General features: G+C 43.1%; 2 protein-coding genes and 1 pseudogene across 4 annotated transcripts in view; all 3 read right to left on the bottom strand.

Moving 5' to 3' along the window:
- Positions 1–6,149, bottom strand: part of TEX11 (testis expressed 11) — a 385,828-nt gene extending 379,679 nt beyond the window's left edge. The window contains exon 1 of one of the 3 annotated variants that reach the window (XM_032620813.1): positions 6,035–6,149. The gene's annotated coding sequence lies outside the window, so the exon portion shown is untranslated. Of the gene's footprint in view, positions 1–1,421; positions 1,498–1,862; positions 1,912–6,034 lie in introns of those variants that run through there. The other 2 variants (XM_032620814.1, XM_032620810.1) reach the window with 2 other exon arrangements.
- Positions 921–6,154, bottom strand: SLC7A3 (solute carrier family 7 member 3). Its single transcript, XM_032620815.1, has 12 exons — positions 6,035–6,154; positions 4,622–5,025; positions 4,133–4,291; positions 3,794–3,971; positions 3,484–3,596; positions 3,136–3,358; positions 2,804–2,943; positions 2,607–2,709; positions 2,195–2,361; positions 1,863–2,029; positions 1,422–1,530; positions 921–1,290 (listed from the first exon to the last, which is right to left on the bottom strand). Exons 2-12 carry the CDS (start codon positions 4,989–4,991, stop codon positions 1,160–1,162), a joined length of 1,860 nt encoding a protein of 619 aa, XP_032476706.1. The 5' UTR covers positions 4,992–5,025; positions 6,035–6,154; the 3' UTR covers positions 921–1,159.
- An 8,952-nt stretch (positions 6,155–15,106) lies between these two features.
- Positions 15,107–15,384, bottom strand: LOC116748029 (annotated as a pseudogene).
- Between the last annotated feature and the right edge of the window lie 8,990 nt (positions 15,385–24,374).

The raw sequence follows: 24,374 nt of genomic DNA on the forward strand, positions 1-24,374 counted from the left end.
GTTCACTGGCAGATAAGCCCTCCCCTCAGTCCACTTCATAAACACCTACTCAAGGGAATTCACTGGCGGTCCAATGGTTAGGACTCCGCGCTTTCACTGCAGAGGGTCCGGGTTTAATCCCTGGTGGGGGAACTAAGATCCCACAAGCCGCAGGGTGCACTCAGGTCAAGCACATCCTTCTTTGTGCCTCTGCAGCACTCGGCACTTACCCCTGCCCTGGGACAAATCGCACTGTTTCCTGTTTACCTGCTTGTCTCCCCCACTAGATCGTGCGTTCCTTGAGGGCAGGGACTATGTTTTATTCATGTTTGTATCCCCAGCACCCAGCACGGGCCTAGCATTTTACAGGCGCTCCTCATATGTCTGTTGAGTAAATGGAGGAATGAATAGTTCTTGGTCTGAGCAGCTCTAACCTCTGTTCCCTTACAACAACCAGTAGCTATACATATACACAGTCCTTTACCCATCCTCTCCTATTGTCCACCCCTTCCCAGAAGTACTAAACACCACAGCCAAAATTTCTGTTGTCCAGGTAGTCATAGGAGTCTAGGACTGGTCCAACTAGAAGGGGTGGAACAGAAGACAATGGTCTCAGTGTAGGCCCTGACCAATGCCAGTGTTGAGATCAGAGTCCACCCCCAAATCCCAGAGACGAGTCTTGCTGTCTACTGATTCAGAACCTAACCTTTTGTGTAGCAAGGGGAAAACATATCTCAAGATCATTCCTTGAAGTGTGACTAGACTTGATGGCTACTTACACCACCCTACTCAAACCCCAAGCCAACAAGAAAGCACACACAGGCACAGCAGATACTTTTGTGGTGACGGGAGCAAACAAAGGACACTTATCTGAAGCTCTCCACACTGAAAGTCAGGCTCCATATCATCTCCAGTAAGCAAAGAACAAGACGTAGTTTCTATTTCTAGTTTCTTTTAATAATTTTTTAAAAGCCAGTAAGCAGCTACAGATACAGTTAAAAAGTAGACGAGTGAAAAAAAAAGACAAGAAAGAACAGACACATCCTTCACTCCACAATAAATACAGAGCTCTATCTGTGTTGCCCCACCAACATCCCATGGGAAGCCTAGCTCTCTGTGTGGTCAGGAGTACTCTCCATTATTGTGCGGGGAGAACAGACAGCATTCAGGTGTGATGATGTCAAATCGAATGTGTACAGGCACTGCTGAGATCCAGGTCTACAGTTTTGGCCCTAGACTTGAGTGGGGGTTGGTCACTCTTAACCTCTTCCAGGCTGTGCTGCATCCCATAGCCGAAGTAGATAGCAAACCCTAGTAGGGAAAGGTAGCTGTGAGGTAGGGAAAATAGTGGCCTGTAAAGGCTTAATAGGGCTCCTACTCAAGAGGGAAAGGAGGCGGGAAAGGAGACCCGAGAGGCCTACTCTTCCCAAGTGGATACCTACCAATCAGCATCCAGACCCCAAATCGGGCCCAGGTGCCAGCTGTCATCTGCATCATAAGGTAAATATTCACAAAGATGCTCATTAGTGGGAGGAGAGGCAAAGCAGGTACCTGGGAACAAAGCAAAATCTTCTTTGTACAGACCACAGGGTGATATAGAAAGAGATTCCCTAACCTACTCAAGCCAGGAAAGGGAGAGTCTGACTCCTACTCATGCTGTGTATTTCAGTGTCCATTCGTGTAGTGTACCTCATATGGGACTCCAAGAATATGCAGAATTTGTGGAAATGGAAAAGGAAGGGTCAGAGAAGACATCTTTGGCCTAGGTATCTCCTATATCTTTCCCTTCTTGTCCAATGAAAGAATATGTATGAGACTGCAAGGTATCTGGAACGTATTCTTCCAAGATGGGTTGGTGGAGGGGAAAAAAAGAGGTCATTTACCTTAAAGTGAAGTGGAGTGGAGCTCTGTGGCTGTCTCCAGATGACTCCAGTGATCCCAGTAATGAGCATCAGGAGCAGCACAAACACTGCAATCCACACTGGGTCTCCAGAAAGCAGTGGAGTGGACCACTGGGCCAGCACCAGGCAAAGGACACTCAGCAGTAGAGCTTCAAGGGTCAAGTTGAGAAACATCAAAACCAGTTCTTGAGAGCAACATATTAAGACATTAGGCATCCCGTTCCAAGGAGGGTCACCCTCTCTCAGCCACCAAATGCCACACACTCCCCTCCTTCCCCATCGTGCTGACCCAAGAGAAAAATGCCAATGCTCACCAAGTAGTGAGGAACAAACATAGACAACTTGGCCAGAGAGTGGAGTGGGGATGGAGTTGAGTGGACAAAATAGTCCCTGTAGGGTCAGCTTCTCTGCTTCATGGATCTTCTCCTCCTGCAACTCCAATTCACCTTCCTCATTCCTCATCTCCTGGTCAGGCTGATACCTGAGACAAGAGGAAGATGGCAGTATTAAGAACAACCCTTAACCACTATACCATCTTCTCCCAGGCAGCTTAACCTTCCTCGTCACCATTAAGGGTAGCCACTCTTTTTGGCAGGGAGGGATGTCCATATTCCTCAAGGAAAGTCAGGATGATGAAGGAAGAGAAGGAAGGAGGAGCAGGTCCCCATCACTCCTCATCTCAGAATCAAAACCCAAACCACAGCATGCAGAGGAAAGGAGTCTCACCTGAGGATGAGAACACAAATAGCCACCAGGGAGTAAGCAAGCAGGGTCCCAATTGACATGAGGTCCACCAGATCAGTGAGTTCAAAGAGGAATGCCATGAATGCTGAAATTGATGGGCAGAAAACATGAGCGAAGGCAAGAGCAAAGTGAACGGAGTTGCTGAAACAACGAGGGGAAGGGCAAAGAAGAGTTTTCACCTGCGATAATGCCAGAGACCACAGTGGCCACGATGGGGGTGTGTGTGCCGGTGTAGATCCGGGCAAGGACACGAAACAGGAGGCCATCCTCTGCCATCGCGTAGATCACCCGAGGCATGGGGAACATAGAGCCCAAGAGGCTGGAGAGAAGTACGCCCAGAGCGGCGTTGACTGGGCATCTCTCTCCTCAGGACTGTGAGCTTAACGAGTCCCCACCTTCTGCTCACAGCCGTTTTAGGGGCTATTAAGGGCCTTTTAAGGGGTATTCTCTGGTGTGGAATGCTATCACCTGAGACTCTGACAGCAGAGGAAAACAAACATTTGACACTGACCTGGTAGAAAGAGCACAGAGGGATCCGATGGCTACAACATAGCGGGCAGGGTCCCATCCGGTATAGAGAAAGGCCTCAGGCAAGGGGCTCTCGGGTTGAAGCTGGTAGTAAGGCATCATGAGCGTGAGTGCCGAAGAGACACCAAAATAGGCCAAAAAGCAGACGAAGAGTGAAATCACAATGCCTGTGGGGATGGAACGCTGGGGATTCTGGGCCTCTTCCCCTGCAGGAAGGGGCACAAGGTTCTGAATCAGAGAAGCAGGCTCGCTCCTCTACCACTCCAACCCGCACACCACCTGAGCACACGCAGATGCCCAAGCCCCAGACAGAACGGAATGACTGTGTTACCAGTGGTAGCAATACAGTCGAAACCAACAAATGCATAGAAACAGGTCGCTGCTCCACGGAGAATCCCCTCGAAGCCGAAAGGCACAAACCCTCCAGAGCCCAGAGGGCCCAAGCTAAAGTGAAAGAAGGGGTAGAAAAGGTAACAGCGTGTTCAGCCAACTCTTGTTCCTTTTCTCTAAGGCCCAACTACTTAGCTGGGTCTTCAAGGCCTAGGCTCCCATTCCTCCCCACTGCCAATCTAGAATCCCTCAGCACAGATCCCTCTGTTCCCCGTCATGCTCCCAGCTCTGCATCTCCTGAATCTCCTAACCTATAGGTGTCATTGAGTCCAGCCACGGCCAGTTTGTAGTCCTCTTCTGTGAGCTTCCAGTTGTGCAGATCTCCCTTAATGAAGCCAGAGATGATGACAAAACCGAGAACCAAAAGATTCACCACCGTGAACACTTTGGTAACCAGGGCTGACTCACTAGCCCCCAGAGCCAGCAATCCTGTGGGAAAGAAAGGCCTCAGTCCAAGCTTTGTTTCCTTGCCTCTATGTGCAGACCTTTCCTTCCCAGCTTCTTCTTTCTCACTGCTCTCACCTCCACAAGCTCCCAGGCCTAGTCCCCACTAGCCCCACCCCCGTCACTGTCCCTGTCCCTTGCCTCACCGGTGAGCAACAACACAAGGCCCATAGCAAAAAAGTCTGGATATTCTGCGAGGACATGGGGAACGTGCAGTGAGATGCTCCCCTGCAGGGTCTGAGAGATGTGGTTCCCAATCAGGTTGTCAAAAGCTGAGCTCCAGGCCCGGGCCACACTGGCTGTACCTGGTGGACCAGAGGCAGAAACACGGGGTCAAAGTTTCCTCTCTCCTCTCCTCCATCCCCCAGACCAGTCTCACAAGAATACCTGCTATTTTCACCTATTCTTACCTTTTAAGAACCAAAGCCAGTCAATTAAGGACACCAAGACAGAGGTAAGTAGAACAAACAATTTCTCCACAACTTCAACCCTCCCAGCCCCCCCAACAAATACACGCATTTATGGATATTTAAGTCCTGTGAATGATGAACACCTCACTTCACCACTCCACCCAGATTTCCTGACTCCATGCCCCTTCATTGGCTGTGCAGTCGCCCCCTGCCCCACCATCTCACCGATGACATAGGAGAGGATGAGGTTCCAGCCAGTGGTGAAGGCCCAGAGTTCACCCACAGTGACATAGCTGTAGAGATACGCAGAACCAGAACGGGGAACCCGAGCACCAAACTCCGCATAGCACAGCCCAGCCAACATAGAAGATAGGGCGGCCACCAAAAAGCAGATCACAATGGATGGTCCTGCTTTATCTTTGGCCACCTCGCCAGCCAGGACATACACGCCTGCACCCAATGTGCTGCCCACACCTAGGGCCACTAAATCCAGAGTGGTCAGGCATCTAGCAAGGCGAGTCTCAGCCATGCCTGGCTCCAGTGTACGTCTGCGTACCAGCTTTTGACCAAATCTGCAAAGCGCCTGCCACAGCATTCTAGCTGGAATTGAAGAGGATGCTAGGAAGGATCTGGTGAAAAACAAGACAAAAGACCTTCAATAGGGCTCATTATCCCTAAGCTCTAAGAGTGAATTACAATACCCACTCCACCAAGTAAAGGAGCTGGGGGGGATGGGAGGAGGATGTTGAAGGGACAAAGGCAAGTCACTTTTCCTCTAACCTCAGTTTCTTCATATGCAAGTAGGAATAACAATACCTCACAGGTTTGTGGAAGGACTAATTTCAGAAAAGGCATGTGAAACCTCCCTATAGTTCAGTGGCCTGGCACCTAGTAGGTGCTCAATCAATATTAGTCTCTTCTTTCTTTGGCGGGGAAACTATAGCGTTTATCCTAGACCCCAACCCAGGAGCCAGAGAAGCTCAATCGTGTCCGTTCCCTGGCCTGTGGTTCTTTGGGGATTAAACAGAACTCAACCCAGGAAAGGCCAGCAGCTCTGGGGAGAACCCCCTTCTCACACCCAATATCCACATTCCTTTTCGGCGCTCGCCCCCAGGGCTTCAAATAAGCAAGGTTCCTAGATCTCCCGGAGGGAGGGGGGGGGACCGACCTCGGCTACAGATCAAAAGTGAGCACCGACTCAGTTCCATCCTTCCTCTCCAAGCCCACACTGTGTAACTGGCGCTGCCATCGCCCAGGGGGGTAAGCAAATGTTCCCCCACTTCCTCCCGCCCCGCAAGGCTGACCAGCAAGGATCAACAGTGAGGCGGGGCTTCGACATCTAAAGATTTGGAGACGCCCCCCGAGAGGGGCCCCTGAGCAGCCAGAAATTGCTCACACCCGAGAGGAGGGGTTCCGCCCTATGCCCCGCGACTCAGCTCCCAGTTTCTTATGCCCCCATCTAGAAAAGGTCTGGGGCTGAGGTGGAAATGGGAGCCTTGGCTCCCAGGGCTGGGGTCTCGGCAGCAACAGGTCACGGCCGTGTTGATGCAACTGCATGCCATGGTTGCCAGAGAATCCTAGGTATGCCCAGACCCTCGCCCGCCCCCTCCGACACACTTGTCGGCCCCCAACGCTTACCGGGGAGCTTTTGCAAGCCCAGAGCGCGGAGCGTCTCGGATAGGGTTCGGTGAGGCTGAGTTCAGCCGAGTTGGGTTGGGGATGCCGAGTTCGGTTGCTCAGGCTTCAAAGCTGCTGCTTGGGGTCGTTGCGCGCCAAGCGCCCGTTTTATACACCGGGAGGCGGAGCCGGTAACGTCATGAAATCCCACCCCCAATCCTCCTCGCTACAACACACACACACACACACACACACACACACACACACACACACACACACACACACACACACACACACACACACACACACACACACACACACACACACACACACACACACACACACACACACACACACACACCCCTCTCTCTCGCCCGCCCCTCCCTCCCTCTCTCTCTCTTTCTCTCTCTCTCTCTCCAGCTTTGCAAAAGGGATTGCGTGGGGCCTGACATTGCTTCCCACTTGCAAAAGCAAGACCAGCGTGGCAGGGAGCGAGAAAGGGGGGAGGGCAGCCTTTTCCCATTCTCCTCGCTCAGCGTCAGAGCCGGACAATGAGAGGCTTCCTGGCCTGAAACCCCAGGGGATTTTCTACCTTTGTGCCTTGATAGTCAGAATCGGTGATTGGCAGGAGTGGGGGAGGGGGGTGTGAGGTGGAGGGGAAAACAGCACCGGGGAGTCTCCAACTCAACTCTCATTCTTACTAAGCTTTCTTTTCTACATGAGGTTACCTCACCCCTGAAATCTTTCCCAAGGACCCTACCAGATTGTGGACAGCCATCTGACGCCAACCCCTCAGCCCTGACCCTCAACTGTGGGTGTTTCCTAATGCAGTCAGCAGGAGAATGGAAGATGATTTCAACCACCACCCGTACACAGATAATTAATCCCATCTAGATTTCTAGGCCCCAGTCTCTCCATAGTGTACCTCCAGCTACCTATAAATGTTAAACTAAATATTAACTATGAAATTCTGACAATACTGAAATATTAGAGGAGGGAGCTTATTTGATTCCATTTTACTGATGAGTAAACTGAGGCTCAGAGGCATAACTTGCCTGACATACACCATAATTATTTGTTGACCACCTTACTGGTAAAACCTGGTGTATTGGACTTCAATACCGGCCTCTATGGGTACCATACCTCACTTAAATGCACAAGAAAAGGAGGCATGGCAGCAAGCAAAGCCAAACCAGGAGAAGCACCAGCATGGAGACAAGCCCTTTTAGGCTAGCAGTTTCTGAGAAACAGAAGAGGAGCAGAAGAATCAAAGAAAGATCACACCGGGTATCAGACCCTAAAACCCCATCCAGCCTAATCAGTTCTTAGAATGGAGGACCAAGGGTTGTGAAGGTGTGGTTCTCTTCCACCAAGACATCTCAGGGATTAAGGATGGGCCTAAATATCCTTGTTTCCTTTAAATAATCCATTATGAATACGTCACCAATAAATCTATCTAAACTATAAATCCTTTTTGAAGTAACTGGTAGTTTCAGCTAGCTACAGCTCCATTTTGGCTTTCCTTAAGTATTCATTGAGCACTGACTATGTATAGCAGCTAGCATAGCAATGAAGAGACTACAAAGGATACAGAAAATAAAATCCTAGCCCTCGTAGTCTTAAAAATCTAGTTAGGGAAAGAAAACACACACAATACAATTGAAACTGTATTACCTAGTGGTTAGGAGTGCAGTCTTTGGCGTTAGACCTAGGTTAAATTTCCAGCTCAGACACTGTGTGGCCTTGAGCAAATTACCTAACATCTCTGAGCCTCAGTTTTTCGATATAATATACATGTTTCACAGGGTGGTTGAGATGCTTAGATGAGATTATGAAGTCAACTCTTCCTGCCTGGCACATGGGAAGTATTCAATAAAAACTTAATTCATATTCAGAATAATACTTTAGTGTGTATGATAATTATTTGGTTACTTAGATTAGATGATTGATTCAATTATGAGATTAATCGACAAGTTGCTGTTGTAAATATTCAGGGAAAGAAGTCCTTGGTACAGACTGGAATACTAAGAAGTAGTAACTAAGTAGAAACTAATAAGGCCTCTTAGTTTGCAAGGGGTTGAGGCATGAAGTAAAGTCAGGGTCCCATGTAGAGACTAGCCTAGCATGTACAGGTTAACAGTGGACTTAATAGGCATTCAATTATTCAATAAAAACTTGATCAGTTAATTAGAAGCATTAGGAGGTGCTCTCCAATTGTAGCGTTCCAAGATTTTATGCAACTCTTCTCATTCACCTACCTATCCCTTTCATGAATTTGTAGGATTCAACCATATTTCCTTCCTCAGCTTTTATTTTTCCAGAAGCTCCCTGATGTCCTCCACCATTATGGATTTCTCCAGCTTCATTAACTCTTTCTTGTGGTATAATGGCCAGGTGCAAAACATTGAATTTTTTTGTTTGTTTTTATTATAAAACAATGTAACACTAATGAAAACTGCAAAAAAAGAAAAAACCCACCCAATATTATCATATAATTTTGCATGCTTCTGTTTTCATGATCAAATAAATATTTTTCAAATTACTTCTAGCATTCAAAATTGTCATTGTTAGTGGTTGCATAATATTCCATAGCACTGATGTACCATTATTTATTTAACCATTTAAACATTTATTCAGGTTGTTTCCAGTTTTCCTTTGTTCTAAGAAACACCTTCATTAATACAATGTCTCTAGTTGAATTACTTTCTTAGGCTTCATTCCCAGGATTGGGATTATTGAGTTAAAGATAATGAACATATTTGTAAATTTTGATACTTGTTACAGTGCTTTCCCAAAGGATTTTTATCAGTTTACAGTGCTATCAGGCATGTTACAGCAAAGCAACATTACCACAATCTCACCAGCATAGCTATAATTTAAACAAGTCATTTGCTAATAAAATAAAAGTAGAAGTGCATTCTGTTTAGAATTACTATTTCTTTTGGAAATTGTTTATTCATATCTTTTCTTTTTCCAACTTAGTTATTTGGGTCCTGATGCTTTCCTTATAAATGAGAATTAATTCTTTATATAGATATTAACCTTTCTTCTGTAATATTCGATTCAAATATTTTCCTATGTTTGTTGCTTTCATTTACAGAGCTTAAAATTTTTTAACTTTTTATTGAGGTACGGTATACACAGAGAAATGTGCACACTGGTATCGTAAGTGTACAGCTCAATGAATGCTCACAAAATGAACACACTCCTGTAACAGCACCCACATCAAGAAACAAACCATTATCAGTGCCCCAGAAATCCCCTTCATGCTTCCTTCCAGTAACTACTTTCCCTTCTGACAAGGGCAACCTCTGTCCCAACTTCTAACAGCCTAGATTTTTTTTTTACCTGTTTTTGTTCTTTATATAAATGGAAACATATAGTACGTACTCTTTTGATAATTGAGATAAAATTCACATACCATAAAATTCAACCTTTTGGGGCTTCCCTGGTGGCGCAGTGGTTGAGAGTCCGCCTGCAGATGCAGGGGACACGGGTTCGTGCCCTGGTCCGGGAAGATCCTACATGCCGCGGAGCGGCTGGGCCCGTGAGCCATGGCCGCTGAGCCTGCGCGTCCGGAGCCTGTGCTCCACAACGGGGGAGGCCACAACAGTAAGAGGCCCGCGTATCGCAAAAAAAAAAGTAAAATTCAAACTTTTGAAGTGAACAATTCACTAGTTTTTTTTTTTTTTTTTTTTTTTTTTTTTTTTTTTTTTCTTTATGCGTTACGCGGGCCTCTCACTGTTGTGGCCTCTCCCGTTGCGGAGGACAGGCTCCGGACGCGCAGGCCCAGCGGCCACGGCTCACGGGCCCAGCCGCTCCGCGGCACGCGGGATCCTCCCAGACCGGGGCACGAACCCGCGTCCCCTGCATCGGCAGGCGGACTCTCAACCACTGCGCCACCAGGGAAGCCCCACTAGTTTTTAGTATAGCCACAGAGCTGTACACCCGTTACTACAATCAATTGTATACATATTCATCATCCCAACAAGAAACCCTGTTCCCATTTCCAGTCATTCCCCATTTCCTCCCAAACCCCTCACTCCAGCCCTAGGCAACCACAATTCTACTTTCGGTCTCCATAAATTTGCCTATTTTTCTAGACATTTTCACCTAAATGGAAGCATGCAGTATGTGGTCTTTTGTGAACCAGCTTCTTTCATTTAGCATAATGTTTTCAAGGTTCATGGATGTTTTACCATGTATAAGTACATACTTCATTCCTTTTTATTGCCAGATAATGTTCCATTGTATGGGAAAAAAAACTTATTTATCCGTTAATCAGCCAATGGACATTTGGGTTGTCTCCCTTTTTTTTTGCTATTATGAATAATGCTGCTATGAACATTAGTATACAAGTATTTCTGTGGACATATGTGTTACATTATTTTGAGTACATACCTAGGAGTAGAATTGCTGAATCATATGGTAACTCTATTTTTAATCTTTTGAGGAACTGCCACACTGTTTTCCACAAAGGCTGCACCACTTCACATTCCCACCAGCAGTATTATGAGGGTTCCATTTATTCGACATTCTCACCAACACTTGTTATAATCCATCTTTTATTTTATCATAGCCATCCTAGTAAGTGTGAAGTGGTATCTTATTGTGGTTTTGATTTGCATTTCCCTAATGACTAATGATGTTGAGCATCTTCTCATGTGCTTATTAGCCATTTGGATATCTTCTTTGAAGAAAAATCTATTTAAATCGTTCATCCATTTTTAATTGGATTGTCTTTTTTTTTTTTTTTTTTTTTTTTTTTTTTTTTTTTTTTTCGGTATGTGGGCCTCTCACTGTTGTGGCCTCTCCCGTTGCGGAGCACAGGCTCCGGACGTGCAGGCTCAGCGGCCATGGCTCAGGGGCCCAGCCGCTCCGCGGCATGTGAGATCTTCCTGGACCGGGGCACGAACCTGTGTCCCCTGCATCGGCAGGCGGACTCTCAACCACTGCGCCACCAGGGAAGCCCTGGATTGTCTTTTTATTGTAGAGTCTAGACACTAGATCCTTATCAGATATAAGATCTGCTAATATTTTTGCCCATTCTATGAGCTGTCTTTTTTGTCTGTTTTATGGTTTTTACCTCTTATATTTAGGTCTTTGATCCATTTTTGAGTTAATTTCTGTACAAGGTGTGAGGTAGGGGTCCAAATCCATTCTTTTGCAAATGGATATCAAGTGTCCCAATACCATTTATTGAAAAGACTATTCTTTCCCCCATTGAATTGTCTTGGCACCCTTGTCAAAAATCAGCTGACCAAAAATGTGAGCGTTTATTCCTGGACTCTCAATTCTATTCCACTGAGTTATATGTCTGTCCTTATGCCAGTCCCACACTCTTGATTACTGTAGCTCTGTAGTAAGTTTTGAAATTGGAAATGCAGGTCCTTTAATTTTGTTCTTCTCTTTCAAGATTCTTTCGACTATTCTGGGGTCCCCTGAATTTCCATGTGAAATGTAGGATCTGCTTGCCAATTTCTGCAAAGAAGACAGCTGGAATTTTGATGGATATTGCCTTATATCCATAGATTAATTTGGATAGTATTGCCATCTTAACAATATCAACTCTTCTGAACTGTGAACATGGGATGTCTTTCCATTTTTTAAGGTCTTTTTAATTTCTGTCAACAATATTTTATAGTTTTCAGAGAGTAAGTTTTGTACTTCTTTTGATAAATATATTCCCAAGTATATTATTCTTTTTAATATTATTGTAAATAAAATGTTTCCTTATTTTTTTCATTGATCCTATAGAAATATAATTGATATCTGTATATTGATCTTGTACCTTGCAACCTGGCTGAGCTCACTTATAAGTTCTAATAGTGTTTTAATGGATTCCTTAGGACTTTCTATATACAAGATCATATCATCTGCAAACAGAGATGGTTTCACTTTTTCATTTCCAATCTGAATGCCCTTTATTTCTTTTCCTTACCTAATTGCTCTAGCTCAAATTTCCAGTACAGTGTTGAATAGAAGTGGTGAGAGTAGACATCCTTGCCTTGTTTCTGATTATAGGGGGAAAGCACTCCGGTTTTCACCATTAAGTATGATGGCTAGCTGTGGGGTTTTTGTTTTTGTTTTTGTTTATTTTTGGCTGCGTTGGGTCTTCCTTGCTGTGTGCAGGCTTTCTCTCTAGTTGCAGCAAGTGGGGGCTACTCTTTGTTGCAGTGCATGGGCTTCTCATTGTGGTAGGCACACGGGCTTCAGTAGTTGTGGTGCACAGGCTTTGTTGCTCTGTGGCATGTGGGATCTTCCCGGACCAGGGCTTGAACCCATGTCCCCTGCATCGGCAGGCAGACTCTCAACCACTGCACCACCAGGGAAGCCCATGGAACTCTGATATTTTTTAAAAACAACTATAAAGGACATTATTGGGGCTATTGGGGAAATTTGAATGTGGACTATGTATTAGATGATGATAGTGTATCAGTACTAGTTTCCTGTGCATGATAATGGTATTGAGGTTATGTAGGAGAATGTCCTTGTTATTAGGAGACACGTGCTGAGTATTTAGGGATGAAGTGTCACAAATGGGTCAGCAAAAGTAATGTGCATATGTGTGTATGCACGTGCATGCACATGAGAGTGTGTGTAGAGGGAGAGAAAGAAAGCAAATGTGGCAAACACTGACAATTGGTGAATTTAGGTAAACAGTATATGGGTATTCATTACACTACTAAAACTATCCATAGGCTTGAATTGTTTTAAATTAAAAGTTTTAAATGGGGCTTCCCTGGTGGCGCAGTGGTTAAGAGTCCGCCTGCCGATGCAGGGGACATGGGTTCAAGCCCTGGTCCGGGAAGATCCCACGTGCCACAGAGCGGCTGGGCCCGTGAGCCATGGCCCTTGAGCCTGCGCGTCCGGAGCCTATGCTCCGCAACGGGAGAGGCCACAACAGTGAGAGGCCCGCGTACCGCAAAAAAAAAAAAAGTTTTAAATGATCACCCTCTTATAGATGATATCTCACTTTTTCTACTTAACCCTGTAACCCATCTGGAATTTACTTTGGTGTTTGAAATGTGATATTATATATATTATGTATATAAATAATTTGAAGTTTTGTCAAAATACAAATCAGTCGGCCTAATACAATTTGTAAGGCCAACTGGCCCGAGGCAGGAGAACACAATCAGATTCACAGGTTGCATCAGACCGAAACTCTCGGGACCACCCAGTTCCAGAAACTGACCTGGAGACTTTCCGGACCACCCAGTTCCAGGAACTGACCTGGGGACTTTGAACCCGGCCCAGCCTTCCCGCCTTTCGAGGGGCGGGACTAACTGTCCCCCAGGGTACCCGAAAAGACCACCAAATAAGGAATACCCTGCGCCCTCCCAGATTCACCACACCCCTTTCCCTTCTTCCCCTATAAAATCTTGCCCAACCCTCTCCCGGGTGCGACTTCTGTGGCCCCTTTCTCCCGGACCAGTGAACCTCGCCCGGGAGCGCTCCCTAATAAAGCTCCTTGAAGCTTTCCTCTGTTTCGCGGTGCCGTTTGTTAAGATCCGACCTTACACAATTCATCAGTCATTTTTTCTCGACTGTCTGATTATGTCTACTTTATCATGTAGTAAATTCTCAAATATACTAGCATATAGCTCTGGATTCTCTATTTTTCACTGATCTATGTCTGCTTTTATGCCAGCACATTACATTTTTTAATTTAAAAATTACAAAAGCAAAACATGTAAGACAGAAAATAAAAATCCACTTCCACCCACTGTGAGATCTCTACTGTTAACAGTTTGGTTTGCTTTCTTCTAGATTCCGTGCCTATACAAGAAAATATACACATAATTTAAATACAGATAGCTTTTTTTTAGTTAATTAATTAATTAATTTTTGCCTGTGTTGGGTCTTCATTGCTGTGCGCGGGCTTCCTCTAGTTGCGGCGAGCGGGGGCTACTCTTCGTTGGGGTGCACGGGCTTCTCATTGTGGTGGCTTCTCTTGTTGCAGAGCACGGGCTCTAGGCGAGTGGGCTTCAGTCGTTGCAGCACGCGGGCTCAGTCGTTGTGGCACATGGGCTTAGTTGCTCCGCGGCATGTGGAGCCTTCCCCAACCAGGACTCGAATCCGTGTCCCCTGCATTGGTAGGCGGATTCTTAACCACTGCGCCACCAGGGAAGTCCCCAGATAGCCTTTTAAAATACAAATATGATTATACTATACATGTTCTTCTGGTTTTTTTTTTTTCTTGAAAATATATTTTGAACTGCTTTCCATATCAGTATTCATGGGCCCTCCTCACTTTTTAAAATGGCTGCCTAATGTTCCACAGTAGGAGTGGCCCATAATTTATTTAACCAGTCCCCTATTTATGCACATTTATGTGGTTTCTAGTTTCTTTTCCCAGAACATTTTAAATAATGGGTGCTTTACCATATTTTAACATTTGTTAAGGCAAAACTTACTCCTTTTACAAAGTACTCCAAGCAGTTTATTTTTCAAAGTGAGACAGTCATTTTACAGTAATTTCTGCTATCTTGCTTGTTTTGAAAATGAGATTTTGTTCCAAAGCGATTGATATACCGAGGCAACAATTTTAGCAGAAATCCCACTTTTGAAGCCATCCTGCCTATAGAGAGGGTGCATTCTGATTTGCTCTCTGTGAGGGTGGCCTAGGTTGCCCGACCAGGTGAGTTAAGTCTCTCTAATTCATGGCAGAGAATTAAAGAAAATTAAAAGGCCCACTTGACTGCAGCTCTAAAGTCATGTCCACTCAACAGTTTCATCAGTAAGAATGCTGACATTTTAATCTCCATTTACTGGTCTCCTATGCCTTATTTCTCAGTTGGTTAGAAATTATGAAGTGGGAAAAGGAAGCATTATGTATTGACTCCTTTAAAACCTTAACATCCACTACTTAGGTAGTGTTAACCTCTTGTTCTTCTGGTTTTGTTTGTTTGTTTTTGTTTTTTCCAACAAAAATTAGAAGGATTTTAATATCCAAGTCTTTTAGAAAGCAAAATTAATGCAATGCAAATAAGAACATTTAACTAATAAAATTAACAACAAACCAAAGTAATTTTGTTACATAAATTAACCATTTATTATAGGCTAGCAACATTTCAAAAGGTGGTGCTTCTACTGGTCCTTCAATTCCTCCAGACTTCTGATGGCAGACTTTATTGTGACAGCAGAAGTGGTGGTGTGGTCCAAACACCACCAGCTACCGTTTTCATGCAGGAACCACAGTGCCAAATGCCCATAGCTCATCTCTTCATCTTGGTTTTGCCACCGAAGGAGCAAGTGTACTTTGCGTGCTGGCTGATTTCAATTTTCTTCACCATTTTCCTGAGGGAAGCACCGTAACGGGTCCCGTATTTACCCACGATTCCGACCTTCTTGGTGCGTTTAGCCATGTCACCAAAACCTAGGTCCGAGCCCAGAGAGCTTTTTCTTCTGTTTATATATCTAACATAGTACTTCTTCTATAAAAGAATAATCGTATTCAGGCACTTCCCTGGCAGTCCAGTGGTTAAGACTCCATGCTTCCCATGCAGGAGGTTCAGGTGTTCGATCCCTGGTTGGGAAACTAAGCTCCCACATGCCACATGGCCAAAAAAAAGAATAATCGTGTTCATATTTTTCGTATCCCCCACTAGGCCGGCCTTCTCAAGTATAAAGATCATTTTATTCTTCTAACCCCAGCACCTGGTATCTTGCTAAGTTGCTGGTCTTTATGAGGAAAGAAAAAGGATATTTCCTTTTGAATTACCTTTGAAATAAAAGCTTCTCAAAAACTGTTTTCGAAGTTTAATTACATTCCATCCACTAGTTGCTCATCTATATGCTTACTTATCAGCCATTTAATAAGCTCTTAATATTAGGAATGCTAACTCTAATGAAAACCATGTTGCCCCGCATCTAGATGATGTCTCCTTAATTACAGGTTCTGCAAGTTTGCCTCATGGAGGGGAGCCCGTATGATTCAATGACCTTTGAACTAGATAAGAGAAAATGCACCCAAAGGTGGATGCTAGAGTTGGATGAACCAGCTCCTGATGAACGGGAAAAAGTATGCAGTTTCAGAGCTGAGAGCAGCGTGGGAAGAGAGAGCCCAAAAAGAAAGCAATAAGGCGGCACAGATATACTAAAGTGTAAAAATGGAGGTGATTATAAAGGTATCTGGAAACAGTTGCTTGGAATCTGTGTGCTCATATGTTGAGACATAATATCATAGTTGGGTGAACCTGGAAGACCACAGCAATACTACAAGGTTCCTGCTTTGACATCTCTTACAGTGTGGTCCCATAGAAAAAGAAAATTAGTAGTCTAAAGTACATGATATGGATGCTTTGATTTAAACATCTTCTCAGGATGGGAATTCATAGTTAGATGTCAAAGGAAGGGCCAGATGAAAGGTTCTACAAGGGTTTCATTGTAGGGTAGTGGATAGTGGTGTTATTGCAGTCCAGAAATGAATTCCCCGGTTTTCAAATTAAAAAAACAAGTTTAAAAAAATCTTTTAATTGAGGTACAATTGACATAACATTATATTCGTTTCAGGTGTACAATGTAATGATACAACATTTGTATGTATTGCAAAATGATCACCACAATAAATTCAAGTTAACATCCATCACCACACACAGTAACAAAATTTTTTTCTCTTGTGATGAGAACTTTCAAGATCCACTCTCCTACTTTCAAATATGCAATACAGTATTATTAACTATAGTCACCATGCTGTACATTACATCCCATGACTTAGTCATTTTATAACTGGAAGTTTTACCTTTTGATCCCCTTCACGCATAAAAACAAGTCATTTTAAATTATTTTACTCAAAAGAGAACCAGTCAATAGGGTCAACTTCACTAGAGCTTGACTTATAACAGAATGCCACTTATAATTTAACAATTGATATCAATTTTTCTGCCACATTTATCTCCCCTTGTCTTCTGTTCTTGAAGGTAAATTGATTTAGTCATAGAATTAAGGGAAAAAGGAATGAATTTTTAATGTAACTTTTATTGCATTTTTCCATTATAGAACACGTGCTCATTGTAGAAAATTCAGAAAATACAGAAATACATAAAGAAGAAAAATTTTAAATTATTCATAACTCCCAAACCCTAAGAAAACCATTATTAATATTTTTGAGTATTTCCTTCCAGTCTTTTTCAGCATATGTTTATACGATTAGAATCACACTAAATATTATATCCTGCACTTTTATTCATATTGTAAAACTTTCTCCCGTTGTATGGACTGAACTGTGTTCCTCCAAAATTCACATGTTAAAGCCTTAACTCCCAGGACCTCAGAATGTTACTCTATTTGGAGATAGGGCCTTTCAAGTTAAAATGAGGCCATCAGGGTGGGCCCTAATCCAATCTGACTAGTATTCTTATAAGAGGAAATTTGGACACACCAGGGATGGGTGCACACTGAAAAATAAAGTCATGTGAGAACACAGCAAGAATGTGGTCATCTGCAAGCCAAGGAGAGAGGCTTCAGAAGAAACCAGACTTGCCAACACCTTGATTTTGGACTTCTAGCCTCTAGAACTATGATAAAATAAAAATCTATTGTTTAAGCTGCCCAGTCTGTGGTATTTTGTTATGGCAGCTCTAGTAAACTATTACCCTTAGCATTGAACATTCTTCAAAATCTACTGTAATATCCTTTTGAAGTATTCTAAAATAACTATTATGGTAAATTGATGCTGTTCTCAAATTTTCACCGTTATAAAGAATGCTTCAATGAATAGGAAATTGGATATTCTTAGATATATTTTTCATCAAATAAGAATAGTTGGATTAACTCCTGTACTCTGGAGAAAATTATGTCTGCTCTCAAGGTCAAGCCTGGTGATATACTCACAAATTCTTACTTTTGGTTCCATTATTTCTATTCTTCTCATAGAATACCAACTTTCTGGCAACCTCAAACAGATTATATTGATAATACAATTAAACGAATTCATTTTCTTTACATCGGTTACGTTCCAGACTTGAGGATTAGCCTTGATACCCTCTGTTAGATCTGAGAATTACTCTGAGCTCTTCCTTAGGTTAGGGAAGATATTCAGGTTTCCCCGATAAAAATTTAGGGAATGTCCTTGCCTCGTAAGTAATACACTACGCTCAGAGGGTATCAGTTCTTGATTCCACTCCCAACTCTTGGGGGTTCGCTATCACAAAGTAGGAAATAAGCACTGATGTAGATATCAGAAAGAGGAGGAGCTGGCAATAATTCCCTACCCTGTGAAATGTATTTAGCCTATTCTACCTGTGACTCAGGTACTCGGGCTCCATTAGTTTCTGCCATGAGAGTGTCTTTGTGATATTGTGATTTGGTCTTTGCCTCCTTTCTTGAACAGAGATCCTAAAATCCTTGGAATTCCCTGAAAGAGGAGCGCAATCAAGGTGTCTTTTGTTATGTTAATGAGTGACTTTTGGACCTAGCCTAAGAATGGAGGCTGGTTGCCAGGAGAAACAACTTTCAGTCCCACCCTCTGACCTTGGGGGAGGGGAAGGTTCTGGAGGGTGAATCAATCACCAATGGCCAATGATGTAATCAACCATGTCTATGTAATGAAGCTGCCATAAAAACCTCCCCAAAAAGGGAATTCCCTGGCAGTCCAGTGGTTAGGACTTGGCGCTTTCACTGCCGAGGGCCTGGGTTCAATCTCTGGTCGGGGAACTAAGATCCCGCAAGCTGTGTGGTGCGGCCAAAAAAAAAAAAAAAAAGCCCCAACAGACGGAGGTTTGAAGAGCTTCTGGGGTCTGGGTGCTCTCAGAGAGGGCACGGAATCTCTGTGCCCTTTCTTCATACCCTATGTATTTCTTCCATCTGGCTGTTCCTGAGTTGTACCTTTTTATAATAGACTGGTAATCTAGTAAGTAAAATATTTCTCTGAGTTCTGTGAACTACTCTAGCAAGTAATTAAAACCAAGGAGTGGGTTTTGGAACCTCCATTCTATAGCTAGCCATTCGGAAGCACAGGTGACAACCTGGACTTGGAATTGATGTCTGAAGTTGGAGGCGGGGCAGTCTTGTAGGACTGAGCCTGTGGGATCTGATGTTATCTCCAGGTACAAAGTGTCAGAACTGTGTTGAATTTAGGACACCCAGCTAGTGTCTGAGAATTGCTTGGTGGTGTGGGAAAAACAACACGTGTGCGTGTTGTAACTGGGTGCAGAATTATAGTCTTGAACTAAATGTACCTGTCAAGCACAACTAGGTCAGGAAAGGGGCCACCATAAGCTGCAATGGACATAGGGAGGCCTATGATCATAACTCTATCCCTAAGTGACAGAATAGGGGCAGAATTCACCTCAGAGGGGGCTTGAAATTTTCATGGAGACCTCAAATCGTATCTTCCTTCAACCTCTTCTGTTTAAGTCCTATGAAGCATTTCCTGTTATTCATCACCTCTTCTTTCATTTTATTCATACAACAAAAAGAATTATTGAGCTTCTATTACATGTCAGGCACTGCACTAAGACATGAAAAGTCAAGGTCCCTGTCTTTGAGGAGTTCATAGTCTAGTAGGGAAAGATGAGCGTGTAAGCAGATAATTACAACACGCTGTAATAATGCTATTACACAGTAAGTCCCCTACATACAAACGAGTTCCATTCCGAGAGCGCATTCGTAAGTCCAACAAAGTTAGCCTAGGTACCCAACTAACACAACCGGCAACATAGTACTATACTGTAATAGGTTTATAATACTTTTCACACAAATAATACATAAAAAACAAACAAACACAAAAATAAAGAAGACATTTTTAATCTTACCTTGAAAAGTACAGTAGTACAGTACAACAGCTGGCATACGGGGGCTGGCATCGAGCGAACAGGCAAGAAGGGTTACTGACTGGAGGAGGGAGAAGAGGTGGGAGATGGTAGAGCTGAAGGATCGTCAGCAACAAGAGACAGAGGGCAAGCTGCAATTTCACTCACGCCTGACATTGATGGCATGCACATTCACATCTTTGAAAGTTCACAACTTGAAGGTTCGTATGCAGGGGACTTACTGTATCTCAAAAGAAAGAACAATCCACAGTGTATTAGGGGAAAAGCACAGAGAAAAGCCATCCAGGAAGAACTCACAGAAGAGGAGATAAAACCTATCAAATAATCTACATGCTAGAACACTGATTCCAAACAAAGAAGGTGGGATTTAATGGTAATAAGTACTTAAATGTCATATATTCAATTTTAAAACTTGACTTTGAAGGAATAAGATGGAGTAAACTGACTTAAAATGATATGAAGAAAACCTGGAAGCTCTAAACGGGTCAACAATTTAAGTAAATCAGTTTTCTGTTGCTGTGTAACAAATGACCGCAAATTTAGCAACTTAAAACAATCCCATTTATTACTGCATAGTTTCTGTGGGTCAGGAGTCCCAGCACAGATTGGCTAGGTCTCTGCTTAGGATCCCAGTAGGCTGAAATCAAGGTATAGGCCAGGACTGGGGCCTCATCTGGAACTTGGGATGCTCTTCCAAACTCACATAGTTGGCAGAATTCAGTTTCTTATGGTTGTGGGACTGAGACTCTCAGCTCCTAGAGGCCACCAGCAGTTCCCTGCTACATGGCCCTCTCCATAGGCAGTTTATTTCCTAGCAGTTTGCTTCTTCAAAGCTAGCAGGAGAGTTTCTCTCATTCTAGTTTGCTGAGATAGAGTCTTATATAACCTAATGTAATCATGAGAGTGACATACCATCACCTTTGCCATACTCTATGGATTAAAAGCAAGTCACAGGTTCTACCTGCACTCAGGGGAGGGGATTATACAGGGTGTGACAAATTGGGGGTCATTTTACGGTATGTCCACCCCAGTAAGGCAGGTACTAAATATTATAAGAGAAGCACAGTATCCATCTTGTTCATTCAAACCACATTTACAGACAACCTACAATGGGCAAGGAGCTATGTTAGGCACTGGAGATGCAGACATGAAGAAAAATCGTCCCTATTCTGTAGAACAAATAGGTAGCTATCTAGAAACAAATAAGTTGGATTCATAGATATATCTTGTACCAAAATACAATAAAATAAATTCCATATGGATAAAAAAACTTAAATATAAAATGAAACCATAACAGTACTAGGAAAAATCTTACACATCTTTTTTTTTTTTAATCTCAGAGCAGGGAGGGGAGGTGCAGCAGGAAAAAACTACTGCAAGTCCTAAGGCCCTTGCCCAGCTAGCCTGTAGGGCAGAGGTTCCACACTGGCAAGCCAAAAAGACCAGAGGCTACCAGCCCTTTTCAGTGCCCAGCTCATAAAGCAGGGGTGTCACTCCAAGAGGCCACTGTCCCTGACCTGATCTCCAGAGTAGAGGCTCAGAGACTTAGCTCAGGAGGAGAGGCAGTTCTCAAGAGCTATAAAAAATGCATTTTGTTGTGCAGTGGAGGCTAACACAACATTGTAAAGCAACCATACTCCAATAAAAATTAATTAAAGAAAATAAAGGTGGTTGAAGCACACACACACACACACACACACACACACACACACAAATCCACAGGTAACATCATACTTAATGGTGAAAAACTGAATGCTTTCCCCCTATAATCAGGAACAAGACAAAGATGTCTACTCTCACTACTTACATTCAACATTGGAAGTTTGAGCTAGAGCAATTAGGCAAGGAAAAGAAACAAGATGCATCCAGATTGGAAACAGTCACTATTTGCAGATGACATGATGTTGCATATAGAAAATCCCAAGAAATCCACTAAAAACCAACAGAACTAATAAGTGAGTTCAGCTGGGTTTCAGGGTACAAAATCAATATATAAAAGTCAATTGTATTTCTATACAGGAGCAATAAACAAACCAAAAATGAAATTAAAAAGTAACTCCATTTATTTATAACAGCATCAAAAAGAATAAAGAATAAAATACTTATAATACATTTATCAAAAGAAGTACAAAACTTACATTCTGAAAGCTACAAAATATTGTTGACAGAAATCAAAGAAGACGTTAAAAAATGTAAAGCCAGGGGCTTCCCTGGTGGTGCAGTGGTTGAGGGTCCGCCTGCTGATGCAGGGGGCGTGGGTTCATGCCCCGGTCCGGGGAGATCCCACGTGCAGCGGAGCGGCTGGGCCCGTGGGACGTGGCTGCTGGGCCTGCGCGTCCGGAGCCTGTGCTCCGCGACGGGAGAGGCCGCAGCGGTGAGAGGCCCGCGTACCGCAAAAAAAAAAAAAAAAAAAAAAACCAACAAAAAAGAAAGCCATCCCATGCTAATGGACCAGAAGGCTTGACATTAAGATGGCAATACTCTCCAAATTTATCTATGGATATAAGGCAATACTCATCAAAATTCCAATGGGCTTCTTTGCAAAAACTGACAAGCTGATTCTAAAGCTCATATGGAAACTCAAGAGACCCAGAATAGTAAAAATCATCTTTAAAAAGAAGCACAAAGTTAGAAGACTCACACTTTCCAATTTCAAAACTTACTACAAAGCTACAGTAATCAAGAGAGTGTGATACTGGCATAAGGACAGATATATAACTCAATGGAATAGAATTGAGAGTCCAGAAATAAACCTTCACATTTACGGTTAACTGATTTTTGACAAGGGTGCCAAGATAATTCAATGGGAGACAGAATAATCTTTTCAACAAATTATGTTGGGACAACTAGATAGTCACTTGCAAAAGAATGACTTTGGATGCCTATCTCACACCATACACAAAAATTACCTCGAAATGGATCAAAGACCTAAATATAAAAGCCAAAACTATAAAACTCTCATAAGAAAACATAGGTGTAAATCTTCATGACCTTGGAGTCAGCAATGGATTTTAGATATGACACCAAAAGCACAAGCAACAGAATTAATAGATAAATTGGATTTCATCAAAGTTAAAAACTTTTGTTCTTCAAATGACACCTTGAAGAAAGTGAAATGACAACCCATAAAATAGGGGGAAATATTTGCAAATCATTTATCTGATAAAAGATTTGTGTCTAGAATATATAATGAAGTCTTACAATTTAATAATAAAAAGATAACCACTTCGCATCCACTAAGACGACTATTTTAAAATAAAAAAAAAAACAGAAAATAACAAGTGTTGTTGTGCCTTACTGGTGGGAATGTAAAACGGTACAGTTGCTGTGGAAAACAGTATGGTGATTCCTAAAAAATTTAAACATAGAATTACTATATGATCCAGCAATTCCACTTCTGGGTATATACCCAAAAGAACTGAAAGCAGGGACTTGAGCAGGTATTTGTACACCTATGTTCATAGCAGTATTATTTACAATAGCCAAAAAGGTGGAACAACTCAAGTGTTCATTGACAAATGAATGGATAAACAAAATGTGGTATATACATACAATGGACTATTATTCCACCTTAAAAAGGAAGGAAATATTGACATGTGCTACAACATAGATAAACCTTAAAGACATCATGCTAGAGGAAATAAGCCAGTCACAAAAGGACAAATATTATATGATTCCATTTATATGAGGTTCCTAGAGTAGTCAAATGAATAGAGACATAGAGTAGAATGGTAGTTTCTAGGGGATGGGGAGAGGTGAGAATGGAGAGTTATTATTTAATAGGTACAGAGTTTTAGCTGGGGAAGATGAGAAAGTTCTGGCAATGGGTGGTGGTGGTGGTTGTACAACACTGTGAACATACTTTATGCCACAGAACTGTATGCTTTAGAATGGTTAAAATGGTAAATTTTATGTTATGTATATTTTACAATAAAAAATAAGATAAATAACTCAGCTTTAAAATGGGCAAAGGATCTGAATAGACATTTCTCCAATGAAGATATGCAAATGGCCAAAAAGAACATGACAAGATACTCAACATCACTAGCCATCAGGAAAATGCACATCAAAACCACAATAAGGGGCTTCCCTGGTGGTGCAGTGGTTAGGAATCCACCTGCCAATGCAGGGGACACGGGTTCGAGCCCTGGTCCAGGAAGATCCCACATGCCGCGGAGCAAGTAAGCCCGGGTGCCACAACTACTGAGCCTGCACTCTGGAGCCAGTGAGCCACAACTACTGAGCCCGCGTGCCACAACTACTGAAGCCCGCGTGCCTAGAGCCTGCACTCCGCAACAAGAGAAGCCACTGCAATAAGAAGCCTGTGTACCTCAACGAAGAGCAGCCCCCGCTCGCTGCAATAAGAGAACCCACTGCAATAAGAAGCCCGCGCACTGCAACGAAGACCCAACGCAGCCAAAAATAAAAATAAATAAATAAAATAAATTTATTTAAAAAAAACACACACAATAAGGGGACTTCCCTGGCGGTCCAGTGGTTAAGACTCCACACTCCCACTGCAGGGGCCATGGGTTCGATCCCTGGAAAAAAAAAACCCACAATAATATACCACTTCACACCCA

The sequence above is a fragment of the Phocoena sinus genome, chromosome X (assembly GCF_008692025.1).
Source record: "Phocoena sinus isolate mPhoSin1 chromosome X, mPhoSin1.pri, whole genome shotgun sequence".
Taxonomy (NCBI): domain Eukaryota; kingdom Metazoa; phylum Chordata; class Mammalia; order Artiodactyla; family Phocoenidae; genus Phocoena; species Phocoena sinus.

Excerpts from the sequence above, each read along its gene's own strand:
- SLC7A3 (XM_032620815.1), bottom strand. The coding sequence starts at position 4,991 with ATGCTGTGGCAGGCGCTTTGCAGATTTGGTCAAAAGCTGGTACGCAGA. Across the intron at positions 3,597-3,793 it reads GGACTCAATGACACCTATAG|CTTGGGCCCTCTGGGCTCTG; the intron begins GTTAGGAGATTC and ends CTTTCACTTTAG. Across the intron at positions 2,710-2,803 it reads GGTCTCTGGCATTATCGCAG|CATTCATGGCATTCCTCTTT; the intron begins GTGAAAACTCTT and ends CATCAATTTCAG.